This window comes from Lepisma saccharinum, chromosome 5 (assembly GCF_977018435.1).
Source record: "Lepisma saccharinum chromosome 5, izLepSacc3.1, whole genome shotgun sequence".
In the NCBI taxonomy this organism is placed as follows: Eukaryota; Metazoa; Arthropoda; class Insecta; order Zygentoma; family Lepismatidae; genus Lepisma; species Lepisma saccharinum.
The window spans coordinates 49,133,770-49,149,418 of NC_139233.1; the positions used below are offsets into that span (position 1 = coordinate 49,133,770).

Below are 15,649 nucleotides of genomic sequence, written 5' to 3' on the forward strand. Positions count from 1 at the left end.
CCTATACCTGTCACAAGCTGCAAGTGTGAGAGAGCTTTCTCCAAGCTTACCCAAGTTAAAACTAAATTAAGAACAACTCAGATGCAGGGTAGATTGGAAGCCCTGCTTTTGCTATTTGTGGAACAGAAAAAAGCTTCGTCTGTTGATGTAAATGAAGTTATTGATGAGTTTAAGAACATTGTACCTTTTGACAGACGTCTCTTGTTATAGATGACGTGTACTTTGATGTATTTGTTTGTAACATTTATGAACATTTTGTGTGTGTGTGTGATTTCTATGCAATTTGATATTTTCTACTACATATATTCAGAAATTTTCAACACTGTCATTTATTGAATTTATATTCCTTTACAAACATCAGGGCAGTTGAAGAGCCAAGTGATTGTGTTGCAAAATATGCTATTATAAAGGTACAAACGCTCATTTTTCTTTCTTTGTGCACACCCAAATATAAAGTTCTAGCTACGCCTATGTTTCTATAAATATGATACGTACAGTTGGATGCATAAGTATTGCTCGGCAAATTGTCTATGACTATATGCATTAACTTTTTTCTTGCATCTTCCGTGTTCTTAAAGACTGTTTCTGTACGTATGCTGGTGCAGAGGTTATCAGAAGCTTGTGTGGTAAGCTCCCGTTGGATAAAACAAAGAGAAGAAACAGGTGATGGACGATTTGCTTGGTAATACTTATGCAACCCACTTTACATACAAGCTTCACAAACCCATAATGTGATCCTTATTATAGGGGCTAAATATTATTCAAAATAACAAGATTTTATCATTTTTTTTGTGATTAGCAAATTAAAAACTTTTCCGGTCCAATTTTCCAAAACTTAAAAATAAGAACCACTCAATATGTAATTTCTGTAACCGAACAACAATATTAGGTCGTGAAAAGATGAGCAACTAAATATATAAAAAAATACCGAGTCAACAGAAGAAATGAACCTATGAAGGTAATGAAGCACCCATTCATTAAAATTGATTGATTGATTGATTGATTTAGTTTATTTTACTTCGCGTTTTGTGCCTCTTGGCTAATTTGCGAAGATGAGGATGAGTGATGAAAGGATGAAATTGATGAATGGACATTCACAAACAACCAAGCCCGACCAGGATTCGAACCCGGGACCCTTGGCGTCGCAGCGCGATGTGCTAACCGCTCGGCCACAGGGTCGGGCCATTCATTAAAATGTTGATTGATTTTTTTGTTTTTAAGTCCACTTTATGCACAGTAAGGCTAATTGGGACTGGACCTACAGTTTAAAGTGGGATCCGAACAACTATGTGCCTCCTGCGGGTATCGAACCTGAAACCCCTTGATTACAAAGCGACGATGCTACCACTGCTCCATCGGGAAGGCCCCCATTCATTAAAATTAGAAAGAATTCTTCTGTATGCAAATTTGCCAGGTATGCAAAAGTTAATTCTGTACGGAATCTTGTGTCATTAGGGCAGTTAAATATGGTTTTCCAAAAAAAAACTGGGAAGATGGGAGGAGGCATAGAATTGCGGTACTTCTGAGGGGCGTGGCCCTACCCCGTGCCAGCACACAAACTTTCACAACTTCCTCAAAATAACATTCTTATGTGCTACGCCTCGTATCGACGCTACGAACTCTCTAATTTTATCCTGAATACATGCAATCACGCAACGCACATTCACGATTGCCACTAATGGATCGTATTTTTAATTGCTACAAACAAAATAGGCGACTTAATTATGTACAATGAGGTAGATATTTACTTTGTATAGTAACATAAATTTGGTTTTGGTAAAATTTTCAACAAAATACCAATCTGTCGAGGGGTCCCGGGTTCGATCCCCGATGTAGGTATAATGGTCCGGATTCCACTTTAAACTATAGTAAGTCTAGTCCTGATTAACCTCTCTGAGAAGCGATCATAAAATGAGCTTGCAACAGACTTTGAGATCGAGAGCGTCTATTTTACAGAGGCCTGACTTGTCTGGACAAGTCTCGTTTTCGTCTTGATTTTTACAAGCCTGTCTCGGTCTCTCTGCCACCCTAGCGGGAGCAATGGAAGCCCCCCCTCACCCGGAAGAAGGTCTGTACTCCGCCACTGGTATCAAGGACTACAGTAACGACTCAATGAGGAAAAATGACTATTAAATAATAAGACGATTTGTACCTCGATAACAACACGAAAAATACCGAAAGAGAACGAACTACCAGCTTCGAACCACTAAAATACAACGTTCAGATTTATTCGCAAAATGAAAACAGGAAACGCAAATCCGCGGCTTCCTCCTTTTTAAAACCCCCGAACTGGCACCAAGTCACTGACATACACTGTCCATGACGTCACGCTCACCAAGGCAGCAGCTGAGTGGATTTTCCAAACGCGAGGCCCTGAGGCTAAAACCACCGAGGTTGTTCTTCGCGAGCTGTGCCAGCGACGACGAGTTGCTTCTGTTTGTGTGCACTGGCAAGTTCTTCCTGGCAACACCATGACAGTTCCTGGAATTTTGGCATGTGAGTATCCATTTCTTTGAGTATGTGTCCATGTTACTTCCTGTATTCTGTATGCTGCTACCGCTAAACACGTTTTCAGTTGTTGGTTTCGCAAACCAACGCCAAAGCAGTGACAGCTACGTAGAAGTCTAGAAGAAGCTCCTGCTCATTGCTTCGTGCCTGAACACGCAAGTAACTTGCTCCTTGGCATGCAAGAAGCTTGCAAATATTTGCAAAAAAAATATTGCCCTCATTTGAACGTTTCTAGAAATCCGATTTTAATAATTTGCAATCCTGAAATAATTATCGACAATAGTTTGTTAACGAACGCTACTGCTTTGTAGTCGAGGTTTCGATACCCGATTAGGGCATGCTTTAATGGCTTCTGGTCCTCGATTACCACCTATCTCTGCACTTTGGGTGTCTCGGCGGGGAGGGGAGGTTAACCGGCCGGTCGCCCGGCCCCCTAGAAATGAACAATATTTGAAATGAGGAATAAATGGAGAAGATTATTATTTTGACAGTCGATACCAGAAATAAAGTTCAAGTAATAAGTTTTGCAGCAAGATAACCAGAGGCAAAAAATTATGTTCTGGAAATTCCAAAAATCAGATTACGGTAGCTTTTATGTCGGACGTCATAGAACGGTTAACTTCCTGAATAAAATTCCCCCCTAACTTTCGAAGATTTTCTTCAACTATGCGTGTTAAAAGTCAATAACATCATACATTAATTACCCATTTGAGTATATCAACGGTACGCAATGTGAAAAATAAAGAAAACGCGTGAACCTGACATACACTCATTTGGTGTATCGAGTACAAGTATCAAAGTAAATATTGCAATTATTATATCAGCGGCCTGACCTCCCCTCCGCTCAAGTTGAAACTGCAATAACTTAAGACTTTTGACCAGTAGTGGTAGACTAATTATTTAGGTTAGCTTAACCTAACCCAAGTTTTAGAATATTCACTTCACGTCACATGTAATGACGAGAAGGGAAAGTAAGTAGTAACTGGGAAAGAAAGCAAGTAAGTATCAGGGGTGATACAAGCCATGTATACACTAATGATTAACAAAGATTTTTTAGGTTGATTGATTGATTTTACTTCGCGTTTATGCGTTTTGGTTAATTGCGAAGATGAGGATGAATGGTGATAAGATGAAGGGACAATCACAAACTCATACGGACAGGATTACACCAGAGCCTCGTTAGTCCGCAAAATGCAGTCCTGGTTGTACACTCGAAATCGAATGAAACGCACCCCCTTACGGTTATGCAACCCGGAATTTTATATCATCTAGTTTCGCCAGGAATAGCAGCTCGCGAGAAGCGTAGTGTTTCCAACTCTTGAATCTAGCCACAGATTCACGCGACCGGGTGGAGATCTTGCTTTCCTCTTGATTTGATTTTAACGGACAAGAAGTTTATTTTGAGAATGTCTCTGGTAATAATAACAAGTGTTATTAACATTTATGCTTGAGTTTTTTATTATTCTTTTACCACTTCCGAACGAATATGTGAAGATTTTTTTTTTCATTTTGCAATAACGCTTTCGGCATTTTTCCTTCAGAGTTATTCTTTTTGTTTTTAAATTTTTGGCGACATCTGATTTGGAAAAAGTTCCACGAAGTTTGTTTTAAGTGTAAATGCATCTGGACATACAGTGTAGAGTGGGATTCGAACAACAAATATGAGCTTCCGTCGCGAATCGAACCAGCGCTCCTTTCATTATGTTTTCTTTCCACGTTTATTAAAATTTGCTTCCTTCAGCCTACTTCCGATTGTCGTATATTTCAATTCGTATTCACGTTTTTTTTTCATTTGCATTGTTCGAGCCGTGATAACTTTCTCTCTTAATCTGGTTATTCGAATACTTTTATACTTATTTTTTTTTCCTTTTCTCGATTTTCCCTTCGCACTCATTACAGATTTTGGTATCGCGCTTTTCCATATTTTCAGTAATTTAATTCTTTGACTATTTTTAATTTGCCCTTAGTCCGAATCAAGAAAATATGTTGGGAAATGTTTCCCGTGTAAATCTTATTGTATGGTGGTGTAAAATTGATGCCAGCTTTTTCTTGCGATAAGGGTTTTGAAAGTGCAAGGGTCTCATTTATTAACCATGGTGGGAAGGGGGGGGGGGCGGAGGGGTGCCAGAAACCTTCCAGTCGGAATATGCCTGAAACGAAAAGTATAGATCGACCAAAACGAAAAAAATCCTTGGGACGAAAAGTACCCGCGGAGATCTCCCTTCTTCCCTTCAGTTCGGGCCATAAGGAAGCATGGTCCACTCTCCCCCGCCCCTCCTCGCGGGAGTACGGTGCACAGGAGTCGTGGGTCTGCGCAGGTGGTCTGTGGTTCCACTCTTCCATCAGCAGGTGCGTGCTGAGAAGGCTATGCTATCTGCGAGTGAGGGGGAGGGGGTGACGAGCAACACTGCCACAGCGAGTCGCTGTAAATGATTTCATTGTCTGTGCTGGGTGAAACCGGTTCTTGGTGCTCCTACACTTTTCCGATACATTTCTGCCAGCCTTTCTAGCGAAGCGAGGTCATATGTTCCAGATTCGAACTCTGGTCAGGCATGAATGTATCACTGAGTTTGTCCCGTCACAATTTTATAAATTGATAATTCATCCGTATTATCGCGATTAACTCAAGAGGCAGAAGAGTGATGTAAAATAACCGAAATAGAAATTGATGCATCTGTGCCTGGTGCTAGTGTAACGACGAAGTTAACTCTTTATAAATGATGAAATAGGTAGCCCTTGCGCTCAAATACACTTATACCTTGGCACAAAAAAAATCTAACTTATCGCTGATCTCTTACTACATTTGGAATACAGCCAAGAGCGATGTAAAGCAATGCAATTACATTGTGAATGTTTCACATCCTATAGTCTTTCTTTTTCTCGTAGCGGGGGCGGGGGTTCATTCATTACAAATATCTAGGAATGGATTTAGCAGCAATCCGTGATATATATTTAAATATAATAACATGCTGCGCAGCCAGGGTTCTTGGGTCCTAGCCTCTGATAATGAGTTTTTCTTTTTCGTTGTTTCTTCAATCTTCATCAATTTCCCTGAAGCATCATTCATCCTCTGTCGCCATTGGCTATATGTAAAAATTGACATAAAATTAGTAAATTTTGAAAAGAAAACACAAGGATCTGCTTTTCTCATAGCTCGCCAAACATGCACATTTCTGTATTTTATGCTTTCAGCGCTATCATTATTCTTGGCAGGCAATGGAATTGAAGCAACTCTCACAACTAACGTAAACTACATATCACTCAGGCATGACAATTCTCGCGGGCAAAGTGGATTTTTTTGGCACATGGTAGCGCAATAACTATCTTCTGGCCTAGATTTAAATCCGTACTTTTTATTCCAGTTGAGTGATTGACTCACAATTTTGCCATTGTAGGGTTGGGTTGTATTGGGGTTATACGTATTGTGTTTTTGGTGCGCTAGGAAAAAGCAATCCCAAAGGTTCGCACTGAACAGAAAATTGTGTGCTTTTCCTCTCTCTCTCTCTCTCTCTCTCTCTCTCTCTCTTCCAACTCCGTCCCTCTCTTTCACCCCAAGTCCCCACTATTTAGGTAAACTGTTGTTAGAAACATATTTTCCGAAGAATATCCACATTGAAAATAATATTCCCCAATTGTTTTGATAGGGCATTTCTATTGCTCCGAACGAATTATCTCCGTAAGAGGACTAGGGCCTCCCCTATGGCGCAATCGTAGAGTCGTCACCTTTAATCAAGGGGTCCCGGGTTCGATACCCGGTGGAGGAACATAGTGGTTCGGAACCCACTATAAACTGTAGGTCCAGTCCCAATTAGCCTTTCTGTGCATAAAGTGGACTTAAAAAAAAAAACAATTCAATTCAATTCAATTGAATTATCTTATCAATATTTTTAAATCTGCATGCACCTGCTTAATTTAATAGATTATACATTTATATTCATTGCGGGCAGAAATGTGCGAGAAAACAATGCATTTTTTTCAGGGAATGCATGAGTCAATAATAATGTATATTTTACGGTATATACTTTTTTATATTGCATTGATTCAATAGTATCCTTATTTCCTAAAGCAAGCGTGAGTTTCTTTGCACACACCACGCAGGCCCTGCTTGACGTAAATCTCAGATGCAGTAACTTCACGGTTGCCTTTTGCCACCACGCTTTGGCTTTAATTCGAGCCACGGTGGGTGCTTCGTTCGAGATCCTGCAGCAGTTTTACTCGTATCTATGCCTTGAGCATGTCACTTGCAACGGAACCAATAAAATGTAACTTTCTGCACCGGAATGGGCGTGAAACTCTACACGCACCAATGATAAGGTGTTTTCAAGAGGCATGTGCCACGTGCAGCATGTCCCTTCGGTCCGAATGTTCCTTTACGATATCATTTCATCATGCCTTACTTTCGGAATTTACAAGAGAGAAGATAGTCCGCATGTTCTTGTGCGGCGGATCTGCTGCACTACAGATTGCTACGACCCTTGGTGTGGACGATTCATGCGTCAGGCGTTGGATTCGGTGTTACGAGGAAGAAGGTGACCAAGGAATGAAGTGAAGACCCAACAAAGGCCGGCCGTGGAAGGCAACCAGGGAAGAAGATGCAGGCATCATTGAGATGAGCGAGGGCAATCCCTTCATGGCTACAACGAAGATTCGCCAAGAGTTGAAACTGGAGTGCCATGCTGCAACAGTTCGGCACCGTCGAGCGGCAAAGAATGAAGCAATGACGCATTTCCATCACGAAGCACGGATCAGTTTTCTTTACAATATTTACCAGCTCCTCAAGAATTTTGGCAGAACGTAATTTTGAGCGACAAAAAAGTATTTTCGTCTGACGAAAATGGTCAGGTTTATGTTTGGAGGCGCAACAAAACTCGCTACGGCCCCGAGAACATTTCTACCCATGCTAGGAGTGGCAGGATATCCGTGGCGGTGTGGGGATGGATCAGTTCGTCTGGAGTAGGTGGATTGGTGGAAGTGTCCTCGAGAATGAATTCGCAGGAATACATCGCAGTGCTGGAAAACCACACGCTTCCCAGCGTGCGAGAGAGACACCTTGAAGATGAGATTTCGCACGTGACTTTCGATCAAGACAACAGCAGCGTCCATACATCGAAAGCGAACACCACCTGGTTTAATCAGCACCCAGGAATTTCAAGAGTAGATTGGCCAGCGAAGTCTCCCAATCGAAAACATTTTCACGTGTTTGATGTTTGGGAGAGTTTAAGGAGAAGACCAAACATCTGCTCGTGGAATCCTTGCCTCGTCGACTAGATGCAGTGCTTGAATCCAACGGCGGGTGGACACAGTATTGAAACCCCGCACGGTTTAACCGATATTCTTTGCTACATCCCAGAACAAAACTAATTACACACATCTCCATATGCAACTTATGTTTCCAATTCTTTTTTATTGATACCTTGGTGCTCATGGTTACTTTTTCACACACCTGCACCATTATATCATATTCTATAATATTAATATTCACATTATTGACAGATATGATTCACATGAAATTCAAATGCGCAGCACACATGCACCCATTCCTAACGCTTAACTATTAGTTACATCACACCTCTCACGTTGTCACAGTTCTAAATCAGGGGTGCCCAGGGGGAGGGGCATTATGGCGCAGACTGTGATGGAAATTTGGCTGAGTAAACAGGGAACAAGTTTAATTACGTTATCAATTAGCCATTGCTGTTATACAAATAGTAATTTGTAGATTGTCAGGGGAATTGTTACGGGTAATAAGTAATATTGGGGGGGGGGGCGATATCCAACTCTTACATATTAGGCCTTAGATTGATAGGGAAATTATGGTGGGCGATTAATGAAGTTAGTGGGATTTTCAGGTAGCTGGATTGATAATTATTTTGGGGGCAGGGAATCTCAACTCTTGTGTATTACTATTACGTCTTAGATGGCTTTTTTTGGAGGGAGCAATATCAACAGGAAGTCTAAAATTGGCTTGGAAATTTGGTTGGGAAGATTGAGTATTAAATTTGAGGTGGAGGAGAGGTGAATAAAGTTTTGATAAAGTGTTATGTCTTAGATTGTGAAGGGACTCGAACCCGGAACATTCGGTGTCTGGATCGTTAGTCCATCACTAACCGCGCTTGGCCGCAGAGAAGGTTCTCTTTGGTGGCCAAGCGCGTTAAATGGTCCACTTCCGATACCACGAAATTTCCGGGTTCGAGTCACGGCTTCAGTATTGGTATCATGGTGTCAATTTAATCTAATCGTCACTCATCCTCATTAGCCGAAAGTGGCAGAAGAGCGACTTAAAATAACAAGAGGTACAAAAAGAACTTTAACCCTCTAGTAATTTCTGATCAATAGATGCGTATTAGCTTTGATTGTTGACTCTTTAATGATAAGCTTACGATTATTATTGTTAATATGGATTGCCATCCATCAACAGAAGGACGGACCAATCGATCATTTAATTCATGACGTTTTATTGGTATTTGTTGTCCCTTCGGATCAGCTTCGAAACCTAAGGAAATGATTAGATGTCTGTCTGAAGTTAGTGACAATGGTTCTTTAATTTTCCGTCGCTCTTTCAGCCGGCGCGGGAACCACCTTTATGGCAGTGATCCTCTGTTGCCGCGTTTACCTACGAAGGAACTCGTGGCCAAACAACGAATTAGGTCTACCGCTTGGGTAAGAAGCGGCAACTTCACAAAGCCCTCTTCTCTGAAGCAGCCAGCCGGGAAACAGAATTTTGTCAAAATAACCCTTCTGCTCTGTGAATGAACACCGGTTCTAACAGCGTTTCTATACTTAATTGGACATTATCCATTGTTTTTCTTTTTGATTGACTATATATTCTATCTATATATTTCGAGACATATCAAGAGATCACCTCTTCTCTCATCTTCAGGCGATCAATTTTTGCTATGTCTGTAGTGTGATTGGAACAATGACAGTCCGTGATTTTTTCCAAATCCGGTCCGCTAAGCAACCAGTCTTAGATGCCCATTCGAAATCGACAGCTATAGAGCAAAATATGTTTGAAGTGAAGAGTCTTATTGAATGAAACTCACCCTCACATTTGAATTTTTTTAGATAACTTGCTTGCACTTCGTATAGAAAGCACCACGAGACTGAAAATTCACACTATTTGTCATGGCAAATAGACCTTATTCCAGCTTCGCTGAAAGTTCGATGTAGTTGTCAGTCATTAAGTTCAACGCTCTCTGCGCGTGTGTTGTGATGGGTTACCGTGTTCCAATTTTGTTTTAATTCCATTTCATGCTCAAAAAGGCTACCCGAAGTGGGACCTACAGTTGAAAGTGGGATCCGAACCACTAGGCAGTTGTGTCTCCACCAGGAATCGAACCTGGGACTCCGTGATTATAGGGGGTTAACGCGTTCATGGCTTTACAGTTTCGTGAATTCAAGGAAGCCAAGGTGAGAAAAATGTGAAGAAATATCTTCTACACGGAGCTAACTGTGTGTATGTATGTAAAACTTTCTAGCACATCCATTTTCCTACCTTCATTTTATCATCATTACGTTGAATTTTGCACCAGTGATTTTTCCCTACGTTCTAGGTCACGTCATTTTGAGTCGTAAAGTATTGTCTGTAATTCAGTTTTAGTATAGTTTGTAGCCTCTCACCCAAAAATTTTTAAGGTGGGAGAAGAGAGGGGGGAAAATAGTGCGAGTTCAATTGAGAATACGAAAATAGAGCGGAATGATTATATTGCTACAATATCTTCAGGAAAGTAAAGCGTAAAATTGAATTCTGCCTCTGAGTGAGTCCATGATATTGTTTATGTTTGAAGGTAATATATTAAACATGACTATCAGCATAACCGAACGCATATAATGAGATGATTTATTAGTGTTACCAGACTAAAGGTGTGGAGTGCGGCCTGTTGCCTCGTTCATTACGGAATTCCACATGTAAAAATTGATCAGCTCTTATTGCTAGTAACCATTATAGGCTTAGACCAAATTCTGGCGTTTATATTTCAATCCACTTCCTCAACAAATCCTTTCTCGATTGACTAGATTTTAAGCGGAGCGTCATTCAGTTGTTTGTGAGTGTTATTTTTGCAGAAGCAACAGCAGCTCGCTCGCACCCACAGTGCCCCGCCCACTCGACGAGACGCGTGGTCTGTGCAGTGCAGAACAATGACAGTGTTGCCTCTCTATGCGATCTTTGTATTCTCTTTTGCCTGCCACTACACACACATTTCAGACAATTCTTCCCATACAACAAATGGAAAAGCAATCAGGCAACTGTTAAATGGCTCTTTTCTAGATTTTCTATTAACACTTTCCACGGCCAAGATATGTTAACTTGGTTCTGTTTCGTATTCCCACAATTTAGCATCGTGCAGTAGGGCTTTATATTGCAAGCTAAAAAAAACAACGTAGGCAGGTATTTTAACATTTTAATTTTCATCCGTTTCATGATTGTGTGAAAGAATATGGTGGAAAAATACACTACTTGAGACAATATCACTAATAATAATTGGCCGCCGCTGTGCCCGAGCGTGGTAAGCCGTCGGCTTTTGATCTAGCTGCCGAAATTCCCGGGTTCGAGTCCCGGCCTGGGTATGATTGTTTATGAGTGTTCCATCATGAATTTTATCATACACTAATCCTCATCGTTGCGACTAGCCAAAAGTAAAGTAAAAAAGATAAATATATTAGTAATAATAAAAATATGAATCTAGCTCCCCATGGTTCCTTTATGACTGTCCTTTTATCAATTCCATCGAGTCATCATTCATCCTCATTGTTGCGATTAGCCAATAAATGGTAGAGAAGCTGCGAAAAATAAGATGTAAAATAATAACAGAATTTTCTCCACAGAAGGAAAAATAAATGCTCCAGAAAACATGCAATACAGGAAAAGAGTGTCCTGTAATGTGAGTCTGTAAACCAAATGTAAATCACGAATGAAGAAGTTACGTGAAGGTTTCGTCTTCTACGAAGCAATACAGGCTTGGATGGCGTAGTGGTAGCGTCGTCGCCTTGTAATCAAGGGGTCCCGGTGGAGGCACAAAGTGGTTCGGATCCCACTTTAAACTGTAGGTCCAGTCCCGATTAGTCATACTGTTCATTGTGGACTTAAAACACCAAATCAACAGCCAACCAACCAATACGGGGTTGGAAACACTACGGTTATAGGTTTGGAAACACTGCTCCTCTCGGGAACTACTCTACCAGGCGAAACTAGACGACATAAAATTCCGGGTTGCATAACCGTAAGGGAGGCGTTTCTTTCGAATTCCTCTGTACCACGTGAAAGTGAGATTAGCATTTGGGTGTCTTGAAAAAGGGTCACCCCCTTACACCCTAACAATAATTATAGCTGTAAATAATACATACTTATAGTAAAATTTAATATTTTTCTTCAGAAACCTCCACTATGTACAGTGGGATTACCGTGCAAATTGTCCATGACTATTATCATTAATTTTTCTCTTGCACCCTATGTGTCCTTAAGCGATGGATTTCTATGTATGCTGCTGCAGAAGTTCTCAACAGCTTGTTTTGATTCTTGAACCTCTTACTGGGTTAAATAAAGTGCACGAACATGGTGATGAACAATTTGCACGGTAATACTCATGGATTCCACTGTACCAACCACCCCAAAATGTTGGGAGAAGAATTTGGTACATACTGAAGATTTCTACATGATAGAGAGTTCAAAACATGACCCCTTGGAGTATTTCCCGTAAGATTTATATTTGAGCTATCGGTATATCAGCATTCAGTATATCCAACTCAAGTTAGATCGACAAAGTCATTTGGAATTTAAAAGCATGATCCAGTATAAAAATATTTGCAGAAAAAATTGAGCGTCTAACTCGCGACCTCACCTCTAAAGATCGCCTACCTTCGTGGAGGAGTGGTTAGCACAGCGCGTTCGAATCCCGGTCTGGGCATGGGTGTTCTTTGTGAATGTCCCTTCATTACATCATCAATCATCCTCATTGTCGCAATTGGCCGAAATTTGCAGAAAAGCGACGTAAAATAATCAAATAAATCAAATCACCTTCGAAGTTAGTCCTGATAAAAGCATAGAGGTAGAAAAGTTACTTTACGTCGCTTATCTTCCTCTCTAGGGCAACCGCGACGATTAAAATGAACGGAAACCTGGTAAAATGAATGATCGGAAAAACATAACGAAACTTTCATGTCTTAATCATAATTTGAACCTAACGTCTCCCCCTTCTCCCCGATAGCGTAGTGGCTAACGTCGTCGTCTTGTAAGGAAGGTCCCTGGTTTGGTTCCAGGTAGAAGCACACTGCACGGTGGTTCGGATCATACTAAGCATAAAATGAACTTTAAAAAACTTTGCAAAACTTCTTTTGCTTTCCGCTTAGTCACAGAAGCCTGTTGAAACGATATCGAATAACGGAAAATACACGTACATTCACAAATTTAGCGAATAAATAGAAAAACAATGGGGCTATCTTTCAATGATAGTTTTTTTGGATTTCCACAAGGCCTTTTAAACTTTTTCAATGTTTACTTGCAGTCCTCCTCCGTAGTCGAGCGGGTTAAGGCGTTCACTCGTCTTGAGATCGTTCGCTGCGGGACGGCGTAGGTTCGAATCCGGCTCTGGTCGGAATTTATTCGGCCTACGTATAGGGCCGGTGGCAACCCACCATCGTGAGGAAATTGGGAAGCTCCGAGTGAGTGAGCGTAACCCGATCGAGAAGACCTACAACAACGGCTGGGGGTTCGTCGGGCTGATCACCCGTCACCCCAACACTGGTCTGAGACCTCCACGCTATAACAGGTGACGGCGGAACAGTGTGGGAGGGAGACCAGCAGTCGGTAGGTAAGCCAAGGCCCGCCAAGGTGCTGCAGAGCTGTGGGGTTATGTTTATGTTTACTTGCAGGATTTCCTTTGCAGTGTTGTTGTCCGACAGTATTTTTTTCCTGTGACCTAAATAATAACAACAATAATAATAATCTTTTTTATTAAAGTAGACGTGTTTCGGCCTCTGGGGCAGCTCTTACAATCAACTCTTATCAATAAGAGTGAGAGAGAAAAAAAAATAATGCATGTGGAATGCAAGGAATGTAACTGGAATAATAAAAAGTGTCAATAATATTGGGTTGTTGCATAAGTTCGTAGCGTTTGTGTTTGGTATGGCAACACTGTGGTGTTAGGAGTTTGTTTATCGTTAAATGTTAATTAATTTGAGTGGCATTGTTGTGCTTGTGAATACGCATTGAATTTTACAGATTTGAAGAAAGACTGTTATTTATGGGCTAAAGAACAATACGTGTCCGGGGGGGGGGGGTCCAACATATTCTTCTGTCTGAGTTTAACATAGGGGTAAAGGCAGCGGAGGCGGCTCGAAACGTTTGTCCCTTGTACGGCGAGAATGCCAACGGGGAAAGCAAAGCAATAAAATGGTTTTGTCATTACAAATAGGGCATTCTTTTCAATTTCTTCCTGAACGTTTCTCCACGTTCAGGAAGACCATCGGGCTTTAATGAAGCCAGTTTAAACGCTTTAATCCACGAGGATCCACATCAGTCGACTCGAGAATTAGCAAATGTGATGAACTCTGACCATTCAACCATCGTGCGACATTTGCATTCCATGGGTAAGATTCAGGATACCGCACGCTTTAAATGAAAACAACCAAATCAGCGAGTAGGCCGGGAAGACAGCATCAAGTGCTGCGACACGATAATGCACACCCACACTCCGCTAACATGACAAAAGCTGCTATCCAAGAGCTTGGTTGGGTAGTTATTCCACATCCTCCTGCCGGACCGTGTGGCCGAGTGGTTAGCACATCGCGCTGCGACGCTAAGGGTCCCGGGTTCGAATCCCGCTCGGGCTTGGTTGTTTGTGAATGTCCATTCATCATTTCATAACTCATCCCCATCTTCGCAAATTAGCCAAGAGGCACAAAACGCGAAGTAAAATAACCTAAATCAATCAACCTTATCCCCCCCCGATCTTGCGCCCTCGGATTGCTACCTTTTCAGTTCTTAAACTGCCCCAGCGTTGGTAGACAGTCGTGGACAATGATGGAAAATATATTACTGATCAATTTATGTCTTTTGTTCATCTCGAATTAGTATCAAATAAAAGTTATTTTGCAACGGTGAAAAAACCGCTACGAACTTATGCATCAACCCAATACAAGCAGGGAAAGTTACTTATAGCGCTAATAGTGTGTTATTTTATGCTAAAACAGAAGCACAATACGAGTTAATAAATAATAATAACCCATAGCGCGACAGCCCGTGAGAGCCTTGGCTTACCTACCGACTGCTGGTCTCCCTCCCACACTGTTCCTCCGTCACCTGTTATAGCGTGGAGATCTTAGACCAGTATTGGGGTGACGGATGGTCAGCCCGTCGAACCCCCAGCCGTTGTAGGTCTTCTCGACCGGGTTACCGCTCACTCCGCTCACTCATTCGGAGCTCCCCAATTTCCTCCACCGGCCCTATACATAGGCCGAATAAATTCCGACCAGAGCCGGATTCGAACCTACGCCGTCCCGCAGCGAACGATCTCAAGACGAGTGAACGCCTTAACCCGCTCGGCTACGGAGGAGGACACGAGTTAATAAGTAGCATATAATAATTATGGTGATAAAAGAAATACTAAAAATGATAAAGGGAAATAAAAATGTTTCTAAGTGGTCCCTTGATTGGTTTTCAATCGAGAGATGGCGACATTTTAAAGGGTTAAATTTCGTGCAAAGTTTTAATGGAGTGTCCCAAAATTTTGCAGAGTGACCGATGACTCATTTTTCTATCTTCTTGCTTAAGGTTTTATAAACATGAGTCTTATCGGTCTTGATACACAAATAAAAGTACCTGCTGGCTTTTTCTGACTAAAACCCTTGAACTTCAGCTTAAGAAATGGGTTAAATTCCCAGAGTTTATATCTATTTACAGAATCTATTCTCAGAATTCTGAGTCATGACGAACGGCCGTCACAAAGCAGTCTAGTGTGACGTCAGTCCATTTACACAGGGTCCCGCTACTGGACAAGTGAATCAACAAGTAGTCACATTTTATTACAAAGAAATCAGTGTCGTTTGCACAATTGCTAATGAGTAATTTCCAGCCGATTGTCAGTTTACATTACTTGACACTTAAGGTTTTCAAGAAAACCATTTAAAAAACTGTTTTAACTGT

The 15,649-nt window shown here is 41.3% G+C and overlaps 2 protein-coding genes across 3 annotated transcripts in view; one reads left to right on the forward strand and one right to left on the reverse strand.

Annotated features, from left to right (window-relative positions):
* LOC145988356 (constitutive coactivator of peroxisome proliferator-activated receptor gamma-like) overlaps positions 1-15,649 on the reverse strand; it is a 141,250-nt gene that overhangs the window by 68,924 nt on the left and 56,677 nt on the right. The gene's annotated exons all lie outside the window — the stretch shown is intronic.
* The window catches only part of LOC145987557 (uncharacterized), an 86,075-nt gene that overhangs the window by 31,143 nt on the left and 39,283 nt on the right, over positions 1-15,649 (forward strand). The window contains exon 9 of the mRNA XM_083121908.1: positions 2,285-2,496. Coding sequence (XP_082978034.1) covers positions 2,285-2,496 — 212 coding nt within the window. The remainder of the gene's footprint in view (positions 1-2,284; positions 2,497-15,649) is intronic.